Source organism: Festucalex cinctus, chromosome 17 (assembly GCF_051991245.1).
Source record: "Festucalex cinctus isolate MCC-2025b chromosome 17, RoL_Fcin_1.0, whole genome shotgun sequence".
Taxonomy (NCBI): domain Eukaryota; kingdom Metazoa; phylum Chordata; class Actinopteri; order Syngnathiformes; family Syngnathidae; genus Festucalex; species Festucalex cinctus.
The window spans coordinates 4,868,007-4,893,424 of NC_135427.1; the positions used below are offsets into that span (position 1 = coordinate 4,868,007).

Below are 25,418 nucleotides of genomic sequence, written 5' to 3' on the forward strand. Positions count from 1 at the left end.
TAAATTACAAAACGATGGAAACTTCAGGTACCGCGAATGATCTTTTTCCAAAAAAAAAAAAAAAAAAAAAAAAAAAAAAAAGAGACCCGTCTCGTCGCAATTAAAAACTTACTGTGCAACGTAGCCTTCATCAATCACCAATTGTTTGAATTTTTGCACAAATTCGTCGGCTTTTAGTTAATATTTACGTAAAACTAAACACCTCACGGCCCGAGGGGCGAATGACGAGGACGCTACATAGACACACTCAATTTTACATCTATGGTCAAATACTCTTAGCCAATGGGATGCCAGGAAGATGCCAGTAATAGCCAATGGGAAAGCAGCTGTAATTATGTTGCGTTCAGGAAACTTTGGGAGCTGCGATTAGCGGCCCATACTGTAGTTTTACCTTTCACATCCTGAAACTTCTTTCGTAACTAGCGGCAATATTTTCCTGTTGAGGAGTTTCGTAACTTGAAACTTTCATATGAAGGGATGTTCGGAAGTCGACGTACCACTGTATTAGTAGTGAAACTAGTGATACCACTTCTACTAACCAATACTACCGATAGCAGTGATAAACTATATTATCGACAGTAGTGATACAAGCAACAATCGCGATAGCTGCAGTGCTAGCAATAATAGACAAAGTTGCAGTCAGTACTAAGAATAGTCGGAGAACTTGCAATCAGATGGAGAGTAGAGGTACTAGCAATGCTATCGTTAGCGATGCTATTGTTAGCAGAAGTTGCGGTTCTTATGATAGTAAGGAAATCTCTGTGAGCACATCGTACCCGTAATATGGCGCTTCTTACTCGAGTTCTGTATTCAATCCATCAACGATTCGGTTTTCTAAACTGGAAACCAGTGCAGGACCATTTGGGCCGGAATCAGTAGACAAAACGGACAAGAGGAATGTTCACTAAAAACAAAAACAAACAAAAAAAAAACAAAAAAAACGTGCGCCGGATGTTATGAACAAATATGGTTAGGCAGCTTAGTGAATTAATTGCTAAGAAATAAAAATAAATTATTATAAAATAGATTTCTGTACATTTTACATATATATAGCAATATCTCCGCATTTTGCCATTCAATTACCAGGGATCTGACAATAATAATAATAATAATATTAACAATAATAATAGTAATAATAATAAAAAATGCAGATGAAGTCTTTTCCCCCCCACATCAATCCCATCCAAAGTTGTGCGCTGTCATCTGATAGAACTTCATGTTGAAGGGCCGGTAGAAGTCTCTGAGACGGCGCACCACCTCGGGGCGGATGTCGGGGTGAGTGCGCCCTTTGGTTTTGCCCAGACAGTGAGGCTTGCTGCTGCCCTCGGCCTTCTTCAGGCACGGGAACCCCTTGGTCTGGTTGAAGTAGAAGTGTTTGTCTGTGATGATGCGCTTGAGGCCCAGGAAGTCCTGAACGCGCCCCAGCTCGCCGGCCGGGTCGCTGATGAGCCGCTCGCCGCTCACAAACAGGATCTGCTCCATGGGGAAGTACTGCAGCCAGTTGTCCAGGTGCTTGGCGTAGATGCCGATCTGGATCGCGCTCCACGACGTGTCGATGAGGCCCGTAGTCCTGTTCTTGAAAGTGAGGCTCTCGAAGGACGGAATGTCGGGCTTCTTGGACAGCGTCTGCGTGTAGTCCGAGATGGCTCGGGTGACCGGGTCCCGCACCACCACGATCAGCTTGGTGTCCCGCGACATGGCCGAGATCCGGGCGGGCGCCTCTTTGGTCACGAAGTAGCTGGGGGTCTTCTCCATGGTGATCTGGCCCTCCAAGGTCTTGGGCATTAGATCCCTGCCGGGACAAGAGACGGGAGTTTAGCCATGTTGTGTCGTGTAATCGAGTAGATGGAGTACGTTTGTGATCGATGACTCACAGAGCTCCAATTTGCCTCATTGGAGGATTCAAAACGCAATTAGTTAAGTTTAAACCGATTAGCTCACTGCGTTAGCATGATCACGGTCTCGCAAGAAACCCGTCTTTGGAATTTATAAGTGACCACTAACCTCGACCTGGTATTATTGTTTGGTACGAGTTTGGTCCTCGAGAGACCCTGTCCAGCCCATTTTCCATGTCCCCGTCCTTCAGCACAGCTGAATCTAATGATCAGCTAATCAGCAAGCTTTGCAGAAGCCTGATAACGATCCCGATCATGAATCAGGTGTGTTCGTGGAGAGAAACGTGGAAAACAGGCTGGATAGGGGCTCTCGAGGACCCAACTTGGAGACCCCTGATCTAGAGTAACATCACTCAAAAGGTTGACGACACTAAAGAAAAAAAATCGGTGAAACGATGGTGGCCAGAGATGGTGGACACTTCGGGGTGAACCCGATGAGATTAGTCCAAATTAGCCTCATAACAACCCGTACTGAGACAGACTATAGAAAGTCCAATATTTCAGAATTGGGGAAATTAAAGTCATAGCACACTTGTGTGAGAGTAACTGCGTATTTTGCCCTTTGATTGGTTCTGAGACCCGTTGAACGGAGACTTTAATAGGTGAGATAAAACCAACATAAAACTACAAAAACTCATTCTTACTGAAGATATTGATATCACCGTATAGCAAAACCGATAAACATTCAAAGGACATTAAAACAATAGCACATGTATCCCAGATTAGCGGCATATTTTGTCTTTTGAATGGGTCTGAGACACATTGAACGGAGGCTCTTATTTGGTCTGATAAAACCGAAACCACAAAAATAAAAGTTTACTAAAGATGGTGGAAAATTCCAATATTTCAGAATTGAACATTTATCAGAAATACAGTAATAGCACACTCATCTTAGACCAACTGCATATTTTGGCCTTCAATGAGATGGAATCCAGTCAAGTTAGCAAAGAGTTATCAAACTTTAAAAAAAAAATCACATGAAAACTATGAGGAAAAACTGCAACAAACAATGTTAGTTTTCTAGAGTTGCTTGTATTGTATTCTCAGAAAACGTACAAAAAGAAAAAGCAAGTTTAATCCCACTCGATGGTGCAAACATTCGGGTTAGCGATTATGCTGATCCGAGCGGCACGAATCCCTCAAAGCCTTTGCGATCGCAGGAGCGTCAAACAAGAGGACGCTTGGATGGCGAAACAGTAAAAAAAAAAAAAAAAAAAAAAAAACCCGCCAAATTCCTCTAGGAGAGGCCCCCAGCTAAAAAAAAAATAAAAAAATAAAATCTTCACCTCTGACTTTTCTGTGTTGCCAGAAAAGTGGAGAAAAGAGAACGGGTGGAGTTTGGCTCTTGGGGAAAACAATGGCCATTCTCCTCCCTTGTGATTTATGAGCTGATGCTCTTAAAAAGATGCTGTCAGCAAGCTCTTGTGCTTCTTCACCGCCTTTTCAAAGCTGACCCATTGTGAGTTGCGGCGAAGAAAAGGTCCGAGGCACGCACGGGAGGCGCTTATCTAGGGCCCGGAGAAACCTTTCAAGGGGCGCGCTTCAAGTGGAACATGCGAAAACATACCAACGCCAAAAAAACATTTGTGGAAGGGAAACCAATGACGCCTTTCTCTTTTGGGAACATTATCAAAAAAAAAAAAAAGAAAACAAAGAAAAAGTCAAAAGCGGCGATAAGACACAAAGCAGAGGCTCTTGTCACATGACGCCATCAAACGGAGGTCGGCCGCCCACCATCCTGCACCTCCCCCCCGCTACCACCCACCAGTTCCCAGCTGAGATAAACACAGAGGAAGTGGGTTATTTCTGTCTGATGTGTCCGTCTTCCGCCTGTCGCGTTTGATTGGACGATAATGGCCCACCGCAGGCCGGTTTTCTGTTTGATACAAAAGGTTGTCGCTTGGGTTTGGATGCTGAATGCATCTGAATGTCAAATCGTGGAGGGTTTGTTTGGATTTGAACGCAAGCAAATAAGCGGACGGTTTGTGTAGCCTGGAAAAGGCGGGATGATACTTTGTCTTGTTTTTTTTTTTTCCCTCCATGATACCACACTTGAATTCAAATTAAAATGACGACGACTCCTGCCAAGAAGCGCCATCGACACTTGAGTGGGATCAAAAAAGTGAGCCGCTTGAGCGCCGCGACACATTCCCGCATCCCATTACCGCTTTTCTGACCTTGCACAGAAAGTCCACTTTTTCAGAACTGACATAAAACTTTTGGCTAAGTTAAGAAATGGCATTCTTTTGACGCAAGCTACAAACTATTTACCCTTAAAGGGACAAAAATCACCATAAATGTCCAAAAATATTCACCAAAAAATCAACAAAAACACATTTTCTCATTCTGATTGCTGTAGCAGCTTGCAACCGTATGCAACTAACTATAACAGCTCAAATTTTTAATCATACCTCTCATTTTGGACCCACTGGGGACATTTAAGGGACAAAAATGTGCAAAAATATTCACCAAAAATCAATAAAAACACATTTTCTCATTCTAATCACTGTAGTAGCTTGCAATAGTGTGCAACTATCTATTACAGCTCGAATTTTTATCATACCTCTCATTTTGGACACGCTGGCATCATTTAAGAGACAAAAATTACCATAAATGTCCAAAAATATTCACCAAAAATCAACAAAAACACATTTTCTCATTCTGATTGCTGGAGTAGCTTGCAACCGTATGCAACTAACTACTACAGCTCGAATTTTTATCATACGTCACATTATGGACCTGCTGGCGACATTTAATTGAGTCAGGATCCGTTGAGTGAGGGCTGTGCTATTAGTTAGCGACCCGCAATATCACGATTATGTGGAATCAGCACCTGAATTCACCAAATTTAATAGCCGACCACTCGGAGGGAACTTGCCTCGCGCCCACAAGCACCATCCACACTTGAGTGGGATCCAAAAGCCACTCGAGGGCCACTCCACATTCATTGGCGCCTCCATTGATCCCCGAGATTTCCCGGCAGGCTCCATAGGTCCGACGGCAAAGTGACATCCCTCAAGAGGGGAAGGAGGAAACGAGCACTGAAAGGCTCCCTTTCTTCTCGAGAGAGCCTCTCATCCTTATCCAGATCCTTCACAAGAACATCAAGTGGGAGACACAAAGATCTTTTTTTCGTCGAAGGATCCAATAAGGATCTTAAACACCACTCGATTGTTCACATCAAACCTACTGCACGTGTGCTAATGTTTGAAAGGGGACGCTCTCTCTTTGCTTTTAGACGCCGGCGTTCATATGAGCAAGCTTTATTGTGCGCATTCATCATCGGAACGCTGCCACGGAGGGCTTCTGCTGTATATTTTATAAAGTGGCACTTAAGCACAAACAGAAGCCAGACGTCGTGAAATAAAAGTCTGCGCCGACACGGAGTTTAACCGCGGAGTGCAGCGTCGCTCGTAAATCCAAAGCGTAGGAGACGACACGCTTTGGAGTCGCGCCCGTTGCTAGAGGTGGGAATCTTGGGGCACCTCACGATTCGATTGCGATTACGATTCAGAGGCTACGATTCGATTATAAAACGATTATTGATTTCCCCCCCAGGCAGCAGAAAAAAAACAATGTATTTTGGTGCTTTTAATGTTTCGTACATTAGTTACAAAAATAGTACAAAAGTCCTCTCAGGCCTAAACAAACTACTATTTCAGTATCAAGTTAACAGTTCAAAACAGTAAATAAAATACTCAAGTCCTCATTCTGTAACAACAGCTTTTAAGTATATTCAGTCTTCAACAGAATAAAACATAGCATTGAGCAAAAATATATTATTTTTATCCACTCAAAAGTGCACTGAGGTATAAATGAAAGACAATGTGAACTACTACTTCAATACAAATGCCTAAAAAAAAAAAAAAAAGTTGTGTAAAGATGAACATGTAAACATTAAAGTTTCTCAGAGGTACAAAAAAAACAAAAAAAAAAACTCAAGTGCTTTTCTGCTTTTTAACTTGTGTAAACATGAACGTGTAAACATTAATGGGATCGTTCTGCTTTTTTAACATGAATCTCAATTTGATCCTCACCTCCCGTGTGTGCGATCAGCGCTGACTTCGGCGTTGGACGAGAGGAAAATAGTCCACCAAGCTGGCTGGGGTCTCGGAAATAAAGCGTTTTTCTTCTAAAAACTTTTTGTTTTCAAAAGCGTGATACATTTACACCACAATACTCTTTTCTGAATAAAGTCAGACGCCATTACCGCCAGCCACTACTTTTCTGTTCGTTCGTTCGTATCACTGCGCGGCGCCCTGTAGAACGCTAACCGACGCACTGCAGCCAGCTAGCTGATACTTCCGCCTCAAGTTGTTTGCCTTTCGGAGCAGGTCTGATCCCACGAAGAGGTGGGTTGGTCAGCTCAGCCATGCTTGTTGTTGTTTTGAATCTCGAGGCGTGAGTTGTGGATGTGTAATCTCGGTCCGTCCCAAAAAGCGTCCCGAAGACCGCGCGCGCTACTGCGTTTCAGTTCCGCGTACTTTTCGCTCCGGTCACTTTAGTTTCGCTTCCCTTGGCATATTTATATAATCGGAATTTGGACGTTTGTGAATCGTTCTCGATTGTTCCACGGCCGAATCGTGAATAATCTAAGAATCGGAAATTTTGCACACCTCTACCCGTTGCATAGCTACAAAGTGTCAATTCCTTCATAAATTGCATTCGGATCAAAATGCCAAAGAAAGAGGACGCATAACTATCCCTCGATATCGTACGCTGACAAAATATACAATTCTCATCCAGAACTATTTAGAACAAATTTAATCGCAAGTCAATCTGGTAACCGGTTGTTGTTGTTATTACTTCAGCTAATATTAAATGCTATCTTGGTAGCACTCAACCATATTTTGCTCGTTCCCGGCAGCTACTGGAAGATGGCTGTGCTGTTAACATCACACCGGTCCCGTGTTGTAACATTGGAAATAAGCTGCCCGAAAAGCTCGGCTTGTGTTGGGTCTAACCGGCGACCCCAGCAAAGGCTAGCAGCACTACATTTCCCCATGATTATTTCTTAGCCATGGAAGCAAGAAGTAGTTCTAGTTCCGGTGTGACGAAAACATGCCTGCTAGAGATTAGATGTGGATGAGAATGAGAACGCAAATGTGAATCTGACGGTAAATAGGAAGGAATTTAAAAGTTAAATTCCTTGCCAACTCTGTACACATGAATTAGCTCGCCAACTGGACTGACCTGACCACCGGAACAGTCCCCCTATCCAAATGTGGATGACATCGGACCAACCTGACTCAAAGCTTACACTTTCAATGCCATCTTTGCTGTGTCACCGTTTTTCCCTGCCTGGATGAAAAAGTAACATTTTGCAAACGATAAAAGCCTTTGACCGAGTTGGACTCCATTGAGCGAGGGCTCTGCTATTAAATGTGATGACGCCAACAGAAACCAGAACTATTGCATAAAACATTTTGATCATAGACTAGAGAAACTCCAATATTTCAAAACGGATAAATGTTTAGTGAAAACATGATAGCACAGCTCATGTGTCCGCCTTTGACTGCATCAGAATGCAACGAGGGAGGACTCTGCTATCGTGAAACAACTCAATGGCTCGCGCAGAAAGCTTATCAAAAACCACGTGTCCAAGAAAGCAGGATTTCCCAGTTAAGGCGATGCCGGTCTTCTTTTGATAAATGCAGCTTCGAAACGGTGGCACCGTGTCACAGCAGCCTGGGAACGCGCTGACCCTCCGTTCCAACACGAACCCAAGTCGACCCCGACCGCTGCAACCCGGCCCATCCATCATCAGGCTGTTCAACGAGCAAAAAAAGAAAAAAGAAAAAAAAAAAAACCTACAGAAAGAAATAGGCGCTCCGAGGCCACATAATGTCTTGGAGACAACATCAGAAGTAGTGAAGACAAGTAGTGAGCACACGATTGTGGTTGGGGTTGCGGTTCGCTTGTGACAAGCTCAAATGATTCAATTCCATAAGTAGGCATCAAGCGTCCTTAAAAAAGCAGAAGGAGGGGGAGGTGGGGGGGCGGGGGGTGTTCCTGTAGCTTGCAACCGCGGCGGCCCAAGAATTACCCAGCGCTAACGAGACTGCGGCCCAGCTAGCGGCGTGTACTACGCATGAAACTGAGGAGTGGTCGCTTTTTGTTTTCTCTGAAAAGTTCAAAGACTTGTGGAGATAGTAAAGAGCCTTTTTAAAGAAGCCGTGTTTACATGAAGCCATGTAATCCGATTAGAACGATGTCGATAAAGCACTTGCGTCAACGACTGGCCGATGTAACGACGGAGTCGGACGACGACACTGGCGCCATCCAAGTGTCGGACTGTGCGATGCGGCTGCGTCGCCGTGCAAATTTTGCAGGGTCTCGGCATGAAAGACGATACCGGCTGTCAGCTTGGGAGGGTTGAGCAGAGTGTGACAAAAGTGGCGAGCCGTGCAGAGAGGAGCTGCAGGTGAAGAGTCAGCATGCGTGTGCGTTTCCTGACAGTTGACATGCACCATGAGACACGCGACGCCTTGATCTCGCTGCAGCGAAGATGAATAAAAGATGAAAAACGCACATGCCACCTCAGTCCCCCTCCCCACATATGCACACAGAAACACACACAGGAAGTGTGTGAGGGGTAAGAGCTGGGGGGCTGTTTTGTTTTGCATCAGCCCTAACTGGCAGGTGTGCAACAACAGGCTTTGCCATCGACTTCTAGCTTCACTTGTTTTTCCACATTTGTTTTTTGTCTTTTATCAGGTATTACGTGATGTCGATCACTGAGCATTATTTTGATTGGCATGCAGGCTGTTAAACGTGCAAATAAGACTCGTTTTTTGACAAAAATAAAAAGCAAAAACAAGGGATGCACGATAATATCGGTGACCGATAATTATCAACTATCAATTATCGACCTATTTGACGTCAAACAGATAAACCAAATAGAGAATTCCTCCGATAATTATCGGCAACTAACGCCCAATCTTGACGTCATGCAGATAAACCGGACAGTAAAGAAATTTGCTGAAAATTATCGACCAATTTGATTTCATCCAGATAAACCGGATAATAGAGAAATCTGCCGAAAATTATTGCCAATTATTAACCAATTTGAATTCAATTGTATTCAAATAGTTATCGGCTTATCGGTTATCGAAATCGACACTTTCTAAATGATTGCTTTATCGGTATCTGTTGAAAATAGCATTATCGTGCATCCCTAGCAAAAACAAAACAACAAAAAAACCAAAACAGATTTTTGTAGTTTGCAAGATGCAAATTTTTGACATCATCATGTGATTAAATGACCCCTCAATGAATGCTAGCTACCTAGCATTACGCTAAATGCCATTTTTAGACGCAAAACAGGCCACCAGTTGAGTCAAAAACAGGTGAGCTGCTGCTGGCATGAACATGGACGTGCACTTTTTTTTTGAGGGAGTGCATGCGGACATCGGCGAACAACTCGGGGCTTCTAATGAGCTCTGCGCTTTAACTGCCAGAATAATGGAAACCTCGGGAGACCCCATCCATGCGTCTCCCGGAGGCGGTGGCCCTTCTCCCGCAGCCTAATGGCCACCTCTGGGACTTAATACCTGCGACAAGAAGCAAGAGGAGCCGCTTTACGGGTCGACTGTCAACACTTTCCCCTCCTTGTCATCTTTGGAGAGAGACGAATCATCGTCGTCGTCGTCGTGCGGCAATAATGATTATTAGCGCAGCAGTTTAACATGCTAACGTGCGTTTATTTAGCAGCGGTGAATAGACGTTTACTCGGGGGGCGGGGTGGGTGCGCACTGGCGTCTGAATTATCACCTCGTTAAAAATGAAACTAATTTGCAAGTGACACACAGGGAGGGGTTTGTGTTTTTTATTGTGGACTGTGTTAACACAAAACACTAATGTATGTGTGCAGCGGCCATATTGGCCCGATCGGTGTGGGCTGAGGGGTCCCTCGCTTTTCACAATTAACCACTTGTAATGGCGGCTTAGGCAGCAGGAGGGGAGCGGGGCCATACACGCTGACCAAAGGAGGCTTTCGGGGCCACACTTGTGGTCAGCGAGGCCTGCAGGGAGCGTCAACCCACATTGGACGGGTCAAGCGTGACACACGCTGGAGGACTGTCAATGAGTTGGTGTGTGCGTCGACTGGGGGGGGAGGGGACAACCTGTGGAACAATTCAACATAAAAGCTCCTCGTTTGGGGGCTAAAGATGGTACACAGGCCCGTTCGGCTGAGTCTAGGACCTGCTGTTAACTCATTCACTGCCTTTGACAAGTATACTTGTCAATTGTATTTTTTAGAGCGGTGCTAAATGGGGGCGAATCTGAGCATGCTCCACTGTAAATATCAAACTTGGAAACAACTTTACTGATGCCCAACCACAGGTAGATGACATCATTGCCCCATTTTATAGGAAATAAACACAGTTTCAGAGTCCATGGGAGAAATGGCTGTATTTTGGCAAACCTACATTTTTCTGCTGTCAATTATAAAAGAACGGGACGGGACAAAAAGTAGGGAGTCTATTCTGTTATTTGGTAGATTCGGTTTATATATAATTATTGAATGTAATATCACGTGAGTATTGGAAATGTAAAAATTTTCTATAATGACTGGCAGTGAATGAGTTTAAGAGTCGCCGGACATTGTGGAATTATGTGGATGTATTTTTTTTTTTCCAGATTCATACTGTGCTCCCCCCTTTTAAAGGAGCAAGCCTTGTTTTCACCCCCACTTATTATGATTCAGTTTACATTTACGAAACTTTGTGCGCTGATATTGAGCCACCAGGCTTCCTGTTCTGTCTCCCTCTGTTGGTCATTGTTATATTTATGTTTTTTGTACGGGTTGTGACTGAAGACGACTTCCTTTTACGTCTCATCTTCTAATCCAATTTACAGAGAACTTATGACCCTCCCCGTTGTCTTGCATTTTTTAAATATTTGCTTTTATTAGTGTTTAAGACCGTCAAAATACGTCATTGACGTTATCAATGAAATCGACTGACAGTTATTCAACCACTAGTGTGCAGTCAGGAGAAACAGTGAAACCTATTTGAAGGTCTGGAGATGTAAATTGACAATCCATTTGGCGATTTTGAAAACTAAATGTATTATTTGACAATAAAGCAATATGGCCTTGTTTATGGTTGTTCCCCATCGACATATCAACCGTTACGTCCAGTGGTCAGATGGTCAACAGATGGCAGTGTGACCCCGCACGCCCTCCAATCAGGCCCGGGCAGTCGATAGCCGTAGAGCGGTCCGACAAAAGGTTCCGCGCCGACGGAGATGCAAACCTCCGCGTTGGCAAAACGGCGCCACAGGAGGAAGCGTGACGGTTTGACGCTTTTGCGAGACGGTGCGAAAAGTTAACAAAAAAGGAGCAGGTGGCCTCTTTTTGAGAGGGGACGGGAAAGGAAGGAAGGAAGGTCACGGGCGGCAGACAGTGGACGGGGGTCACCTGCCAGGAAACTTAAGCGCACCCCGCCGAGGATGAATGAAAGAGCGAGCAGCCATCCAGGACTGTCCCGGATGTGTCTCGGGGGGACGGGAAGAGACGAGTGGGGGATTTGGGGGTAGTCCGAAATCACAAGACCATCATCATCTTTTAAGACAGCAGTGATAAATAAGTACATAGAGTGACTAGTTGGTTGTACTTGTGAAAAACAAACAAACAAACTTGTTGCTAGCATGCTATTACTAGCCAGCCAACAGGTGCAAAGACAAAATGGAAACGGAGAACAAATGCACTCCGGTTTGCATGCAGTTGATGCCTTTTTTTTTTTTTTTTTTTTTTAATGCAAGGGGCCTTCGAGCCTGACCTCCTTGGCAGGGGAATGTGTTTTGGGAAAATAAATGAATGTGTCTTTTTTTTTTTTTGTGGATGAATGAAAGCAGGTAAAAGTGCTGCAAAAAAAATGCTAACGCTATTGATTGCTGTGAGGAGACAATTCCAACTACACTAACTACTGTTTTTTTCCCCCCAATAACAAAAATACAACACACACAATTTTTTATACTTCTTACCCTTGTTAGGGTCTCAAGTGAGCTGGAGCCTATCCCAGCTGACTATGGGGTTGTGAACCAATCACAAGGCACATGTAGACAAACAACCATTCACATCTATGGACAATTTAGAGACTTCAATAAACCCAGCATGCATGTTTTTGTAATGCAAGAGGAATCTGGAGCACACAGAGAAAGGCCACGCAAGCACGAGGGGCAACATGCAAAAGACCATAGCTGAGATCCTCAACTCGAACCTCAGATCTGTGAGGCAGACATGCTAACCACTAGGTCACCGTGTCAAAAAGTGTCACATTTGTTTTATTATATGATTCAGGGCTGCAACTACAAACTTTCAAATAATTGATTAATTTGTCAATTATTTGATGGCTTTAAAAATAATAAATAAAATCAAAGTTTTAAATTCTATCCCTTCATTCAAAACAAGGTCATTACTTCAAAATGACAATGCAGAAAATGCACAAATAATAATGAAAAAAAATAATGAACCAAACACTTTGTTTTGATTCAACATCTTTAAGTTTGCTTTCATGGAGAACTACAGAAATTGGAAAACATTATCTGGTGAGAGGCTGAAATTCTGCGGATTTGGACATTTTCAGATTTAACTATAGGCGTCTAAATGAAAAATAATTTGATAACGGATTTATCATTATGCATCTAATGCAAGTTCCGCTTCAAACCATAGCGGCACACACACACAAAACTAATACTGCAACATCTCATGCGTACACACGCACTATAACATGAAAATGAAGTGTAGTGGAAATTTAACTTCAAAACTACTGAAAAGAAAAACCGGATAAAAGTTCTAAATAATGAAGAAAACATTCCAACTTTTGTCAATGTTCAGATCAGGGTAAAAATAAAAAAAGGACCACACACACAAATCTGTCAATGTAATACACCCCCTCCTCCCCTCACATTCACTGTTAATTCCCATCAATTGAATCGATCTTTGTATGTGGATCAGAGTAGATTTATTGGGTCATTGATGTAAAAAAATAAAATTAAATGCTTAAATGTGGTCCTTTAAAGTCACAGAAAATAAGAACTAAGAACAATAAAATAAGCAGACATGACCGCACTTACCATTTTACCATTTCAATACATTTGAAAAAAAATAAATAAAAAGCCCCCCCTACATGAAACATGTAACGATGTAAGAAAATCAGAATGTAAACAACAAACAAGAGCACAGTTGATTTGTGATTCTCATCAAGGACTGCTGGCTTTATCTTGCAGATGCACTTTTCCCTCCCTCTTCCCCATTGAGACGTTTGTGGCCTCAAACCAAAACATTATTTTGTGTAACACGCAATAAATGTGTCAATTTTGCAGAATTTTGGAATTTTTATAGCAAAATGTGCCAAACCGAAGCTGCCCTTATAATTCAAACCAAAACACTGTAAAGAAAGTCTCACAGCATGCAAAAAAAAAAAAAAAAAAATGTTTAAACAAAATAAGCCACAGGAGCCGCAGTGTTGCACCGCGTCCAATAGAGATCAGTGCACGCTGCACATTAATAATAGACTACATTTTTTTTTTAAATGCACACAAAAAATTAACCCAGCATCAACGAGCTTCCTTTTTTTTATTATTATTAAAGACCGAGTCAATTCATATTAAATCGTTTAATAAAGTCGTATAGTGCAGATTAGAAATTGAACAAAATAGATGTAAAATGATGTAAGAACTGTTTCAAAATGTTTTTTTTTTTTGCATTCAAGTGTCATTAAATGTGTTAAGTAGTAGAAAGCCTGGATTTAGATGGGGAATGTGTGGAAAAAGTGATTAAAAAAAAAAATAATGTATAAAATGACCGAAATGCGAGTCATTTGGAAGGCGTGAGATCGTACCTGTACCACTCGAGGCCGTTGTCGTAGTTGCGGTCGAAAAAGTGCGGCTCGGCCCCCACGGCCCTGATGTCCGGGTGCACCCGCAGGAACTCGAGCAGCGCCCGGGTGCCTCCCTTCTTCACCCCGATGATGATTGCCTGCGGCAGCTTCTTGCTCCCGGCGCCGTTGGAGAAGCTTGACATGGAGCTGGGCTCCGGGGCCCGGGGAAGCGGCTCCCGGGGCTCCGGCTCGTCGCTGAGCAGCAAGTCCCGGGACGCGGCTCCGCGGGCGGCCGCCGGTTCCTCGTAGTAGTCCACGTCCTCCCACCGGAGCCTGGAGAGCAGCTCGGCGCGTTCTGTCCTCTCGCCCGTCGCCCCGTCCCGTTCCCGGGGCGAGTCGAGCAGCACTCCCGTGGAGCAGGGACCCACGCAGGAGTAGAGCACGAAGACCCAGATGAAGAGCATGATGCTGAGGAGGATCGCCTTCTTCTTGACGGCGCCGGGGAAGCGGCAACACGGGCTGGGACGCGGCGGGCTATATTCCATAAGCCTCCCCGGTCACAGGCACGTCCCTGCGGGGCATGTCGCCTCCGTCACTCCGGTAATCCTCCTCCGCGATTCGCGCTCATGGCTCACCTGGAAACGTCTCAAACTAGGCGGCTTCAGTGTCGAACGAATGATTTAGAAGAATATATCCGACAGTGGAGGTTCTTTGAGAGGGTTATTAACCATCTTTTTAAGATTTAGAAAAAGTGTAAAAGTTGGCGGCGTGAGGTCCTCCTCGTTCCCGGCACGCGCTCACCTCACATCGGAGTCAGCAGACAGGGAGCGCGAACCTTTATAAAGCAGCGGGGAAATGATTGGCATGTACGGCAGCCAATGGTGGCTCTCGTGTGGATAGTACACGCAGCTGTTTGTTGATCAGAGCGAGCCAATCAGGAGAGAGGAGGTGTGGCTGAACTCGTGGGATGGTCAAGTTTGGGCAAGAAGCGGAGGAGAGTTTGGGAGTTTGAAGTTTCTATTTTATTTATGAATTAGATGCATTTCAAAACTACACTTTAGAGCGTTAATTAAAGTCACAAGGCGTGTAAATGGATAAATGTTTATATAAAGTTGTGGCGATGTTGTAAAAAAATAAATAAAATTATCACATAGTAATAGTTAATATTGAAGAACGTCACGCCGTTATTAACTCGGAGTGCATGTAACTGTAGCATTTAATGAACTAATCGATTATTATTAAAGCCATATTTTTCCCAATAAAACGGACCAGTAGTTCGTTCAAGTCAACATACACAGAAAGTGTGTTTTTTTGTTTTTTTTTTTTAACTAAACTTTTTCAGGGAGTCATTCATTTATAACTTTTAAATCGCATCTAAACAAACCCCAGTTAATCGAAAATGTACAATAAATAAATATAAATTAAAATGTTTAAACTATTGAAAACAATACATTGTAAGTTGTATTTTAATTTTGAGATTGCACATAGTCCAAATTAAATTTAAAAACTCAAAAAGAATGTCTTAATTTTTTTTAAAGCGAATCGTTATATGCATTTATAATTAAGTTTGAAATAGTTTGTAAAGTTATACATTTATAGATTGCCACAAAATTAAAGAAGTCCAATGTAAGTGAATGAAGACTCCATTTATATACTGTAAATAAAAACATATACAAGTTTCCAAGGTAGATTAAAAAATACAGATGATGCATGTATTGTTACAACATCACCATATAAATCATTAAAAGCACAAAAGACGGGAAGTTTGTGAAACATTGACTTGTAGATATTTAGAGTGGGAATCAAAGATTGAGAAATATGTAAACATACTATTAAATTAATTGACTTTTGCCATGTACTCACCATGCAGGATTACGCTGGTCCCATCGAAAGTGTTTGGGCGGAATTGCCGTCGGCTTTCCTGCTCAGTCGCTGTTCAAAGGACACGTACATAAAATGGAAACAATACTCGACTTTGCTATTTTACAAGCATGTGATGTTTTTTTTCACCAACTAAAGCAATAGGTGGCTCTGTAACCCACAAATGTCTGTCTACCTAAAAAATAGATTTCCCATAATTAATTTCTTACCTTCCACTAAGCTCCTTTCTTGTCGTATGGTAAACAATGTGCAAATGATTGCGCTCATGTTGACTGTCTTTAAGCATGAATTAAATGTTGTAATCTTTTACCGTTTCCAGAAAGTCATTGAGGCATTAGGTACAGTTAATCCTGACCGTAACGTGAACATACAAATAAAAAGTGCTAACGAAAAGTAAAATCAAACATTGTAATGTCGTAACATACTCACAAAAACATCTAAATATCAGATTTCTTTCACTGTTTAACAAATGTGGTCACTTGAAAAATTAGTCTGGAAAAAATGTTTATCAAATTTATCAAAGAAACAAAATGTAAAGTTTTCCCATCAAAATCTGTTTTACAAAAAAAAGAAAAAAAAAGAAAAGACATTTAGTCATTTGAGGATGGCCATTCAGAAATAAAAGTTTTAAAAATCACTTGCTAACAGTTGCCGCAAATTTGTTAAACAATTACAAAAATGTCATTCTGTCCCTCTCAATGCCACGCTGATAAAATTCGTATTTGCTTGAATGTTACGTTTTTATGATATAATATTGCATATTATATGATTCCCTGTGTCTCCACAGGATGCCGACCTTCCCGTATTATTTACCTTCCAGTTAGCATGCGGCTAATAAAAGCTGAGCTATAAGTGTTGAGTTCCGCACAAGTGGGGAAAAAAGCAAATAAATTGTTTAGGCCAAGCTGGTTGACATCGGATCCCCGAGCAGGTCGGGTGTTTTTCCCGTCTTCTTGCACTTCGGATGAAACAGCTGGCCCGCTCAATCGCCTTTCACCCTCTCGGATAAAACTCCGGATCCGCCACACCTATACATATTCATTTTTTGGGGGGGGATACGGGTGTGTCGGAGTAGGGGAAATTTTTTCCCTCTGCTCCGACTCACCTGCTCCCAATTTTAATGCACCACACGCACACACTTGTATATACACTGGGTGGGGCCACATTCACGGTGTAAGGGTAGAGCTCGCCAGTCGGCGAGCTGGCGGACTCAGTAACAGGGTTAGGTGTCACTTGTACTCTGGCGTGACGACCGGGGCCTCTCCCCACCGGGCTCGGTGTTCTGGTGTCCCGCCTTCTCCCCTGGTGCTTCCTCCTCTGCTTCCCCCCTCCCGCCGCGGTGCAAATCTCGCGCGGCTGGAGGTGGGGTGGGCACATCTTCCCTCTCTGCGCTGCTGCCCGGTGCCGGTTTCCGGGGGGGGGTGGGGGGTTCTCGCGGGGGGCCGGGTTCGCGGGGGGGGGGTGGCGGCCGTCGGGGGGGGGCGGCTTGTTTGGGGGGGGGGTGGAGGTATGGGTGGGTGGGGGGTTGGGTGCTGGGGGTCGGGGTGTGTTCGGGGGTTTGGGGGTCGGGGGTGGTGGGGCCTGGGTCGTGGTGGATGGCGGGTTTGGGTGGGGTGCGGGGGGGTCGTGGGGGGATGGGGGCTGGGGACCGGTGGGGCGCTGTGGGGGCCCGCTGGGCCTCGTTCTGCGGCCTTGGGCTCGGGGGTGTGGGCCGGGGCTGGGGCGGGGGTGTTCCGGGTATCTGGGTCGGCTCGCTGACCGGTGTCCGCTCGGGTGGCTTGGGGGTGGCCTTGGTGCTGCCGCGGCCTGGGGATTCCGGGGGGGGTGGGGGGGGGGGGGGTGCTCGCTTTGCTGGACCGCGGTTGACGGCTTCTCTCTTTGGTGGTGGTCCTTATGCATGCCAGATCCGTCGCACCAGCATCTACTGAAACTCAACAGAAGTACCCTCTCCCTCCCACAGCCCCTTGAATCAGTTGGTGCTGGTGTCTGTGGTTCTCACTTTTCTTTATCTATCCTTCCCTCCTTCCTCTCTTTAGTTTTTCCTCTGGTCACTTGAGATCTTAATTTATTAGAAGTATGAGGTTTCTGGGGTTGGCATAAGACTCCGGTTTTGTAACCACGCAGGAGGGGTCTTGTTGGTGCTGGACTTCACTTTGATGGATTGGATGTACTGGCTTCTATTGATCTCACTCTGCCTTATCGATCCTTCCCTCCTTCCTCTCTTTAGTTTTTCCTCTGGGCTCTTGAGATCTCGCTAAATTTGCTGGAATTTAGAGGCTTCCGGGGTTGGCGTAAGACTTTGATTTTGTAATCATGGGGAAGGCAGGAAGTGTTTGGTCGGTGCTGGATGTCACTTTGATTTACCTTTCTTTTCTCTTTATTTCTTTTTTTTCTGACCTTTTCTCTGGTCTCCTGACCATTTAAATCTCACGACTCTGGCAAGATTCTGAAGTACCTGGTTAAGGCGAAGGGTAATGGGATATTTATAAGGTTTTAGGTGAATGAATGAGTATAAATTTATACGTATTTGCACGCACGCACGCAAACGCACGCAAACGCACACACGCAAACGCACGCACGCACGCAAACGCACGCACGCAAACGCACGCACACATACACACACACAAAAAAAAAAAAAAAAAAAAAAAAAAAAAAAAAAAAAAAAGGAAAAGAGCAATGATGACAAGACGTTGAATCGGTAAGACTACCGAATGAACAATTCTGAGCTCTTCAAAAAAAAAAAGAAAAAAAAAAAAAAAAAAAAAAAAAAAAAAAAAAAAAAAAAAAAAACTCCGGATCCGCTTGGGCACTTTACGAGGACGCCGCAGCTCCGGCGGCCTTGGACAAAATCCCTCAGACCACCCCTCGCATGTCCCCCCACTTCCCTTAACCACGTCTTTTCCTTTTATGGCGGCAGGATGGGCAACGATAGCGATGTAACCTAACACCAAAAAGTCGGCCTGAGGGGGGGGGGGCGGAAAGGGACGCTCGTGTTGACAAACAGGTGCCGGGGTAGTATTGTTTAAATTGGATGATTAAAAATGTCGCCAGTAAGGTGGATGTTTTAAAGATTTTTTTTTTTAATATAGTTTTTTCAAACGTGATGCCTTTTAACACGATTTGCACAGGAATTCCCAGTGGCGCACCTCTTCAAGAAATGGTTCATTAACATCTCAGTTTAGCATCTGACTCTTTTACATTGCAGTTTTACACAATTTCCATGACTTTTGTTGGCAAATTGTTTTTTTTTTTCCTAAGCAATTTGTTCAATCGGTGTTGTGAAATTGAGACCATATGTTTGTACAACAAAACACTTAGCGAAGGTGTTGACTGCAAGACTAGCTTCTTGTGCTAGCTATTAGCTAGTCACTAGTGGTGAAAATGTACCATTTTGTTTAACTTTTTACGATCAAGACGACGACTTGGATTTCATGTGACCACTGTTGAACATGAAAGTCCATCAGTTAGTGGAATGAAGATGTAAACGGCTGGTTAGTCTCTTATGCTATCCGCTAGCTAGTCATCTGTGACTTAAAAACGCAGTCTTTTCAATAACGTCTTTTGCGCAAAGGACTATTTGGTCTTAAACTGCTCGTGTCGAGTATTTGAGTCCTACTGGTTGTAAAGAAAACAAAACAAACCACTGACTGATGATGTCGACTGCTTTGCTAGCTGAACACTATCGCTAATCACGATCTTCAGCTAGCTACCAGCTAAACAGCTGCCATTTGCTTATAATCAAAAGGTAGAGTGTTTCATATTTTCCATTGGTGTGGTTTTATTCTTTTTAACATGATCGTTTTAGACTGATAAAGATCATATGACAGTTAACCAAGATGAAATGTTCTTGAAATATTTCATGTACAGTCAATAAATGTTTCAAAATGGCCTACCTTTGATGTGGGCTTCCTTGAGTGTGAAAACGGTGAGGTAGTGCTAGGCACTCATAAATACATATTTACAGTGGAAACAGAGGCTTTTAAAACTTTTTTTTGGGGGGGGGGGGGGGGGGGGGGCTAAAAACGATGAGTCCGTCACATGATTGTGTTAGCTTGCGCTAGCAGCGTCATCGTCTCGCGGCTTTTTGCACGTGAGCGCAAGCAGCAGCAGCATGGGCAGGTGCCACAGGCTGCAGAAGAACAGCTTGCGGGCGCTGGCGCGGTCGCCCTTCCAGTAAAACTGGAAGGCGAGCAGGGTGATGTAAGCGTTGATGGGTAGCGACACCAGCGGGAAGGTCCACGTGGTCATGCCCAATGCGGGTGCAGCGGCGGCGAGGCCCCCGAGCGCCGCGCTATGCCGCAGGGCCACGCGCCGGCACATTGCCGGGTGAGTGACCGACATCATGCGGTAGCCGCCGCGAGAGTAGTCCTCCCTCAGGTTCCAGCTGAGAGCGTTGAAATGTGGGAACTGCCAGCAGTACAGGAAGCCGCCCAGCAAAAGTGCACCTGAAGACAGGAAGAGGCGGGGCTTAGTGTGTGACTAGATGTTGCTGACTCATTGTTTTGCTATAAGCGTCATATTTTATTAGATTAACTTTAACTCACTCAAACCCAAATCCGTATAAATACGTTTAATAATTTGCCCTACACTCCCAAAAACGTATTTCCACGTTTTTTTATGCTAGCGCATCCAGACGGCTTTGAAACAGCTTCTGACATGAAGAGGTCACTTAAAGGAATGGTAGTTATTACAAAAAAAATGTATAAGAGATCAGCCATGTTGCAACAAGCTCTTTTTGCCAGTGTTTTCAACAGGTTTGTGAAACATGATGAAACATAGCTAGATACTAATGCTAATTGCTGCAAATTGGAAACAGATAAAAATATACATTTTTCTCTTGATGAAAGAGGAGACTCTTTTCTGTTATTTTATAGCATTAGAACAGAATATTTTCTGGACCTTGCAAAATTAGTCAAAATTCCATAAAACAGCCAGGAGCGAAGGGGGTTGATTCAGTGAAAATGGTTGGGAATGAATGACTTAAACACCAAAATTAAACAATTGTCGACATTCTCAAATCGGTACCTGGATCCAGGGAGCCCGTCGCAGCCGTCCAGCCCATGACAGGCGGTATGGCGCCCACTACAGCACCTGCCCACGTGTTGGCGATGGTGAGCCTCTTGAGCGGCGTGTAGCAGCACGTGTACAGAAAGATGTTGAGGCCGCCGAGGAAGCCCGTCAAAGGGTTGACGGCGCACGCCAGCAGCGCCACGCCGGGCACGCCGCACGCCAGCGCGAACGCGACGGCGTGGAGGGGGCTGAAGATGACGATGATAACGGAGAACAAGAGGGGCGTCAGGTGCGTCAGTATACACACACACACACAAAAAGAGTCAGCAGAGAGTCTCCAAACAGGAAGCTCATCAGATAAGAGTTTTAGGCCGGAAACAACAACAAAACCAGAAAAAAAAAAAAAGCCTTTAAAGCGGATGACGACCTCCACATTCTGCTCTTCATCCACTTATCTCCTATCGAAAGCAGTTTCACATTAGCTGTGTGACGCTTCGCAAATTAGAGAGCGCCGATCTTGACCAAATCAAGGCGCTTTCTTCTTCAAAATAAAAGGCAAATTGCCTTTTTTTTTTTTTTTGGCGATGGATACATTAATGTAATTAGTGGTGTTTTATGTGGCCTGAGTGGGCGGGTGGGCAAGGGGGCTGTGGATCAGTGGGTGTTTCAAGGAAGGGATGGTGGGAAAGCATCACATGGCCTGAGGTGGCTTTGATGATGTCAGGTGGGTAACGTCAACAAATTTTGTTAGCAGCCTGGCCTGACATGGTTTATCCTTTTGACAATGAGCTGGTGCCTGTGCTGGTTTGGGTTAAAGCCAAAATTAGCACTTGTTCATTGTTTTTTTGTTTTTTTCTAAACAACCAGCACTTTTAAGTGAAGTGGGTGCTTTTGTCATGTCCAGAACTAATTTTGTCTTGTAGCATCGAAACTCAAGTGGCACCAGCTCAACAACAGTCAAGCAAAAGCAAAGGACTGTACCTGATCTGTCCTCGGACGAGTGGACGGTTCTTGGTTCGGTTCATGTTGGAGTCAAAAGGCACCTCAAAGTACTGCAGGGACACAAAGTGGATATATGCATGAGACACACCAACAGAACACTAAGTGTGCAGTATACATATGTAGTGGGAGTGATACAACTCTCCCCCTCAAACGGCAGTGAGCGACTGTCACTTAAAGTTGACATAGTGCAGCTGTACTCTGCCTCTTCAAGCAACATTTATTTACATTCAAGTGACATGTCTTCAAGTGTTATTTTTAGTGCTGATAACCCACAGGAAGGGAGGACAGGAAAGGTCAAGCTGCAAATTTGAAGACTTGACTGGTAAAGAGATTCCTGTTTTACGGTCAGTGTCGTCAAACTGCTTTACTTGATGAAATGACAAATACTCAAAATGTAGCTTAACTCATTCCCTCCCAGCCATTTTCACAGAAACAATCCAGTTCGCTCCGGGCTGTTTTACTGGATTTTGACTGATTTTTCAAGGCCCGCAGAATATTGTGTTCTATTGAAATAAAAACATGGAACCTATCAAAAGAAAAAGACTCTGCTTTCATCAGGAAAAAATATATATATTTCTATCTGTTTCCGTTTTGCAGCAATTAGCATAAGAATACAGCTAAGTTTAATCAATTTTCACAAATCTATTTAAACTTGTGAGTAATTGAGCTTTTTTTCAACATGGCCCTGGTTGATCTCCTTCGCTCTGCTGCAACCTGCTGGCCGTTTGTGTAATAACTACCATGTCTGCAACCGTTCTTTGCAGTTGAGAGGCTGCATCAAAGCCTTCTGCCTGGTCTAGCATTAAATAAATAAATAAATGTATAAATACGTCTTTGGGACACTTAAAAAAAAAACAAAAAACATATTTATATGTTGTTGGGAGTAAATCAGTTAATCTATCGAGTATCGTTCAATTTATGTCATCTTTGAAGTACCAAACTCAACTATCAAAATGTGTGGAATCTTTGATCCAAAATGGCAGACTTTACATTACATTTTCATTACAGGCCCCGCTTTTTAAGACTTTTTGAGGGTCTTCTCATGTTGAACACACCCATCAAATTTCACACTGCTAAGTCAAACTGGCTTCGGGGGCCACACTTTCAAACAAAGCGGCATCAGGGTGCTCACCGCTCACCCTACACTCGAGTCGAAATGGCCCCAAGGTGGTAGGGTGGGAGGTGATGCTGGTGATGTGAGTGAGTGTTGCGGCGTACAACTCTGTGGAAAAACTACTTATACTTGCATTTTATGGTTCGCTCTGGAGAACGCTTCAAAGTGCACCCACGGGATTGGCAATGTGTGACTAAAATGCAAACACATGGGGTGCTTAAATACAGGAACTAGCTATTGTGCACGCGTTTGCTTTCCTCATAACGGCCCAGGACTAATGAAGAAAACAGATCAAGCGAGCGTGAATATCTGTTAAAAAAAAAGAAAAAAAAAGACTCCACTCTTAAAAGCCGCTCTACATGATAAAGCAGACATTCGATGTACGTCAGGGAGCGAAACTTTTCAACGATGTTCGGAATGCGGGAGAACCACCAGTTATTGCGGAAATAGCGGAGGCCGCTAAAATACATCACACACCCCAAAATGGTGGTGCTTTTAATGTTCTGTTCCGATCGCACAGCTGCATATGCGGCCGTGGGACCTGGAGATCGGGGGCGGAGGTGTTAATTCTATTTCCTGGGTCAGGAAACGCGTTGGGAGAGAAGTGTCGGAATAGAACGGCGTTGAAACAGGCCTCGTGCAGGACGGCCTCCAAAGCATCGACCCACCTACAAACAAAAATTGGCAACAAGAAAAAACGTTTGCAAGCATTAAAAAACTGTTGGCAAACACCTGCGCGAACGAAGTGAATGAGTAAAAAAAAAAAAAAAAGTCGCTTCAAATCAAAATGATGTCTTTCTGGGCATGTTTGAGAGCACCAGTTCAACTGTGCTGGGCTTTAATGGCAATTCACAATCACAGGTAACATAAATTGAACAACTCCATGCAAAACAGGACAGTAATGCTGTTCTCACCAAACAGATTTAGTCCAGTGAGTCACAGGAAAGCAAAATCTTGTGTGCGTCAATGCAAATAAAGAAACTAAATCGAACAAAACGTTTTGAGGACGCCAGAGAAAAGTGTTTATGGTCATCAATACGAAGAGGACGTCCAAGTCCATCCACCATCTTTGCTGTCGCCTCCACTGTTTGTCCACTTGTGGTGTTTTATTTAGTCTTTAAAAAGCCAACCAAGCCCATCTGGTTCACATCAGCCAGCCCAGCCCATTTTCATTATTTCCGCCCGACACCCCGTGTGCGTTGCAGTGTTAGTGTGACAACGCTAGAACATTTGCTCCATTTGCATGTTGGCAATTTCAATGACTAACTTCGATATGTATTACTTAAAAATGATTCAGGGACACTTTATTACCCAACAACTGCTAGAAAATTTAAAAAAAGGCACCAGTGCTGTGGTCTATGCACACTTTACAGTAAATGAATGCATACACTTTAATTACAACCAATGAATTAGTCTTAAAACAAGCCATCAAAACAATGACGTAAGCAAAACAGCTGGAGTGGAGTCTGTTCTTTAAAAAAAAAAAAAAACGCACACCCGAAACACATACTACACAAGCGTAATGACAATTACGTCGCAGACGAGGACAGAAAACAGGCGACGCGGGAAGTTAAAAAGAAGATCAGAAGATCCTTTGAGCTATTAAGGCTGAACGTGATCCAAGACCGTGCAAGCAGAGGTCCGTTGATAACAGACTGCACGACAGCCCCTTCCGACACGGTCATGGCACAAAAGCTTTGAAGATAAAATAAGGATGTTCCCGAAAATTCCACAATCTGGGATCGGAAAACTCAAGTCAACGATGGCAAAGAAATCACAAAAACTCGTCAAGACTGGATGATTATTAACCTTTATTACCTTAAAACTTAATTTGTTCATAACAATGTCATTGCGTCCATTATATACTAGCGTGTGTGTGTGCGTGCAAGAAAACATACACACAGCCAAGCAGCTGGAAGGCTTTGCCTCCCAGAAACATCCGCCAGTCCAAACACGGCGTGCCTCTCGACTCGTTTGAAGCAAGCGCAGGTGTTGGGGCCGACAGTAAACACGCCAACGGGACAGCGTCGACGCTTGTCAGGACATCACCTGTTTGCTGAGCCAAATCTACTGGAGGAAAGCGGCGCCGCTTCTCAAAGAGCCTCGTTCAAGGCTTCGACTGAGAGTCGGCCCTCTGATGGGCCGCTCCGCAAACAAGCACCAGAGAGATTTACTCAGATTAAGCTCTCGTCACAAGTCGCTTCAATGGTTCTGGCTGGCGAGAACACGATGAAGCTAAACAGACACTCGACGCAAACGGCGGGGAACAAGGTTGCGTGGAGGTGATTTTGAAAGAGCACTGCTGTTTGAATGAAAATGTTTGGGTGATCAAACAGATCTGCGTATATATTGTTATGTTCTGGATTTGGATCCCAGAAACGCAGACACAAACAAGATTTCAACTCTCTGTTCGCATAACATCGAGAGGTGTGGAACAAACTTGACGAGACGAGAAACAACGAGAATGTATCAAGAATCACGAGACGCTAAGCTAACTTGGGCTGTGGAGTTGCACAGGGGAACAGAGGAAAATAATCCGACAAAAACACACACTTCTAAGTCAGGCTCATATAGACAGCGAATCGATCTGATTGGCTGTGGCTAGACATGTGGGTAACAGGACTGACACGGAATTATCTGATTGGCTGCTGACCAGATAAAGAGATTAAAGATTCCTGACATCACATA

General features: G+C 44.0%; 2 protein-coding genes across 6 annotated transcripts in view; both read right to left on the reverse strand.

Moving 5' to 3' along the window:
- Positions 1-275: 275 nt before the first annotated feature.
- hs3st3b1b (heparan sulfate (glucosamine) 3-O-sulfotransferase 3B1b) lies at positions 276-14,523 on the reverse strand. The gene is made up of 2 exons (XM_077502761.1): positions 13,745-14,523; positions 276-1,792 (listed from the first exon to the last, which is right to left on the reverse strand). The coding sequence occupies exons 1-2, from the start codon at positions 14,266-14,268 to the stop codon at positions 1,174-1,176; spliced, it is 1,143 nt and encodes a 380-aa protein (XP_077358887.1). The 5' UTR covers positions 14,269-14,523; the 3' UTR covers positions 276-1,173.
- Positions 14,524-19,607: 5,084 nt separating this feature from the next.
- Positions 19,608-25,418, reverse strand: part of cox10 (cytochrome c oxidase assembly factor heme A:farnesyltransferase COX10) — a 116,843-nt gene continuing 111,032 nt past the window's right edge. For all 5 annotated transcript variants that reach the window (XM_077502756.1, XM_077502757.1, XM_077502759.1 and 2 more), the window contains 3 exons: positions 21,596-21,666; positions 20,630-20,862; positions 19,608-20,049 (listed from right to left, as the gene is read on the reverse strand). In XM_077502756.1, the coding sequence (XP_077358882.1) occupies positions 19,652-20,049; positions 20,630-20,862; positions 21,596-21,666 (702 nt within the window). In that variant the 3' untranslated portion in view covers positions 19,608-19,651. The remainder of the gene's footprint in view (positions 20,050-20,629; positions 20,863-21,595; positions 21,667-25,418) is intronic.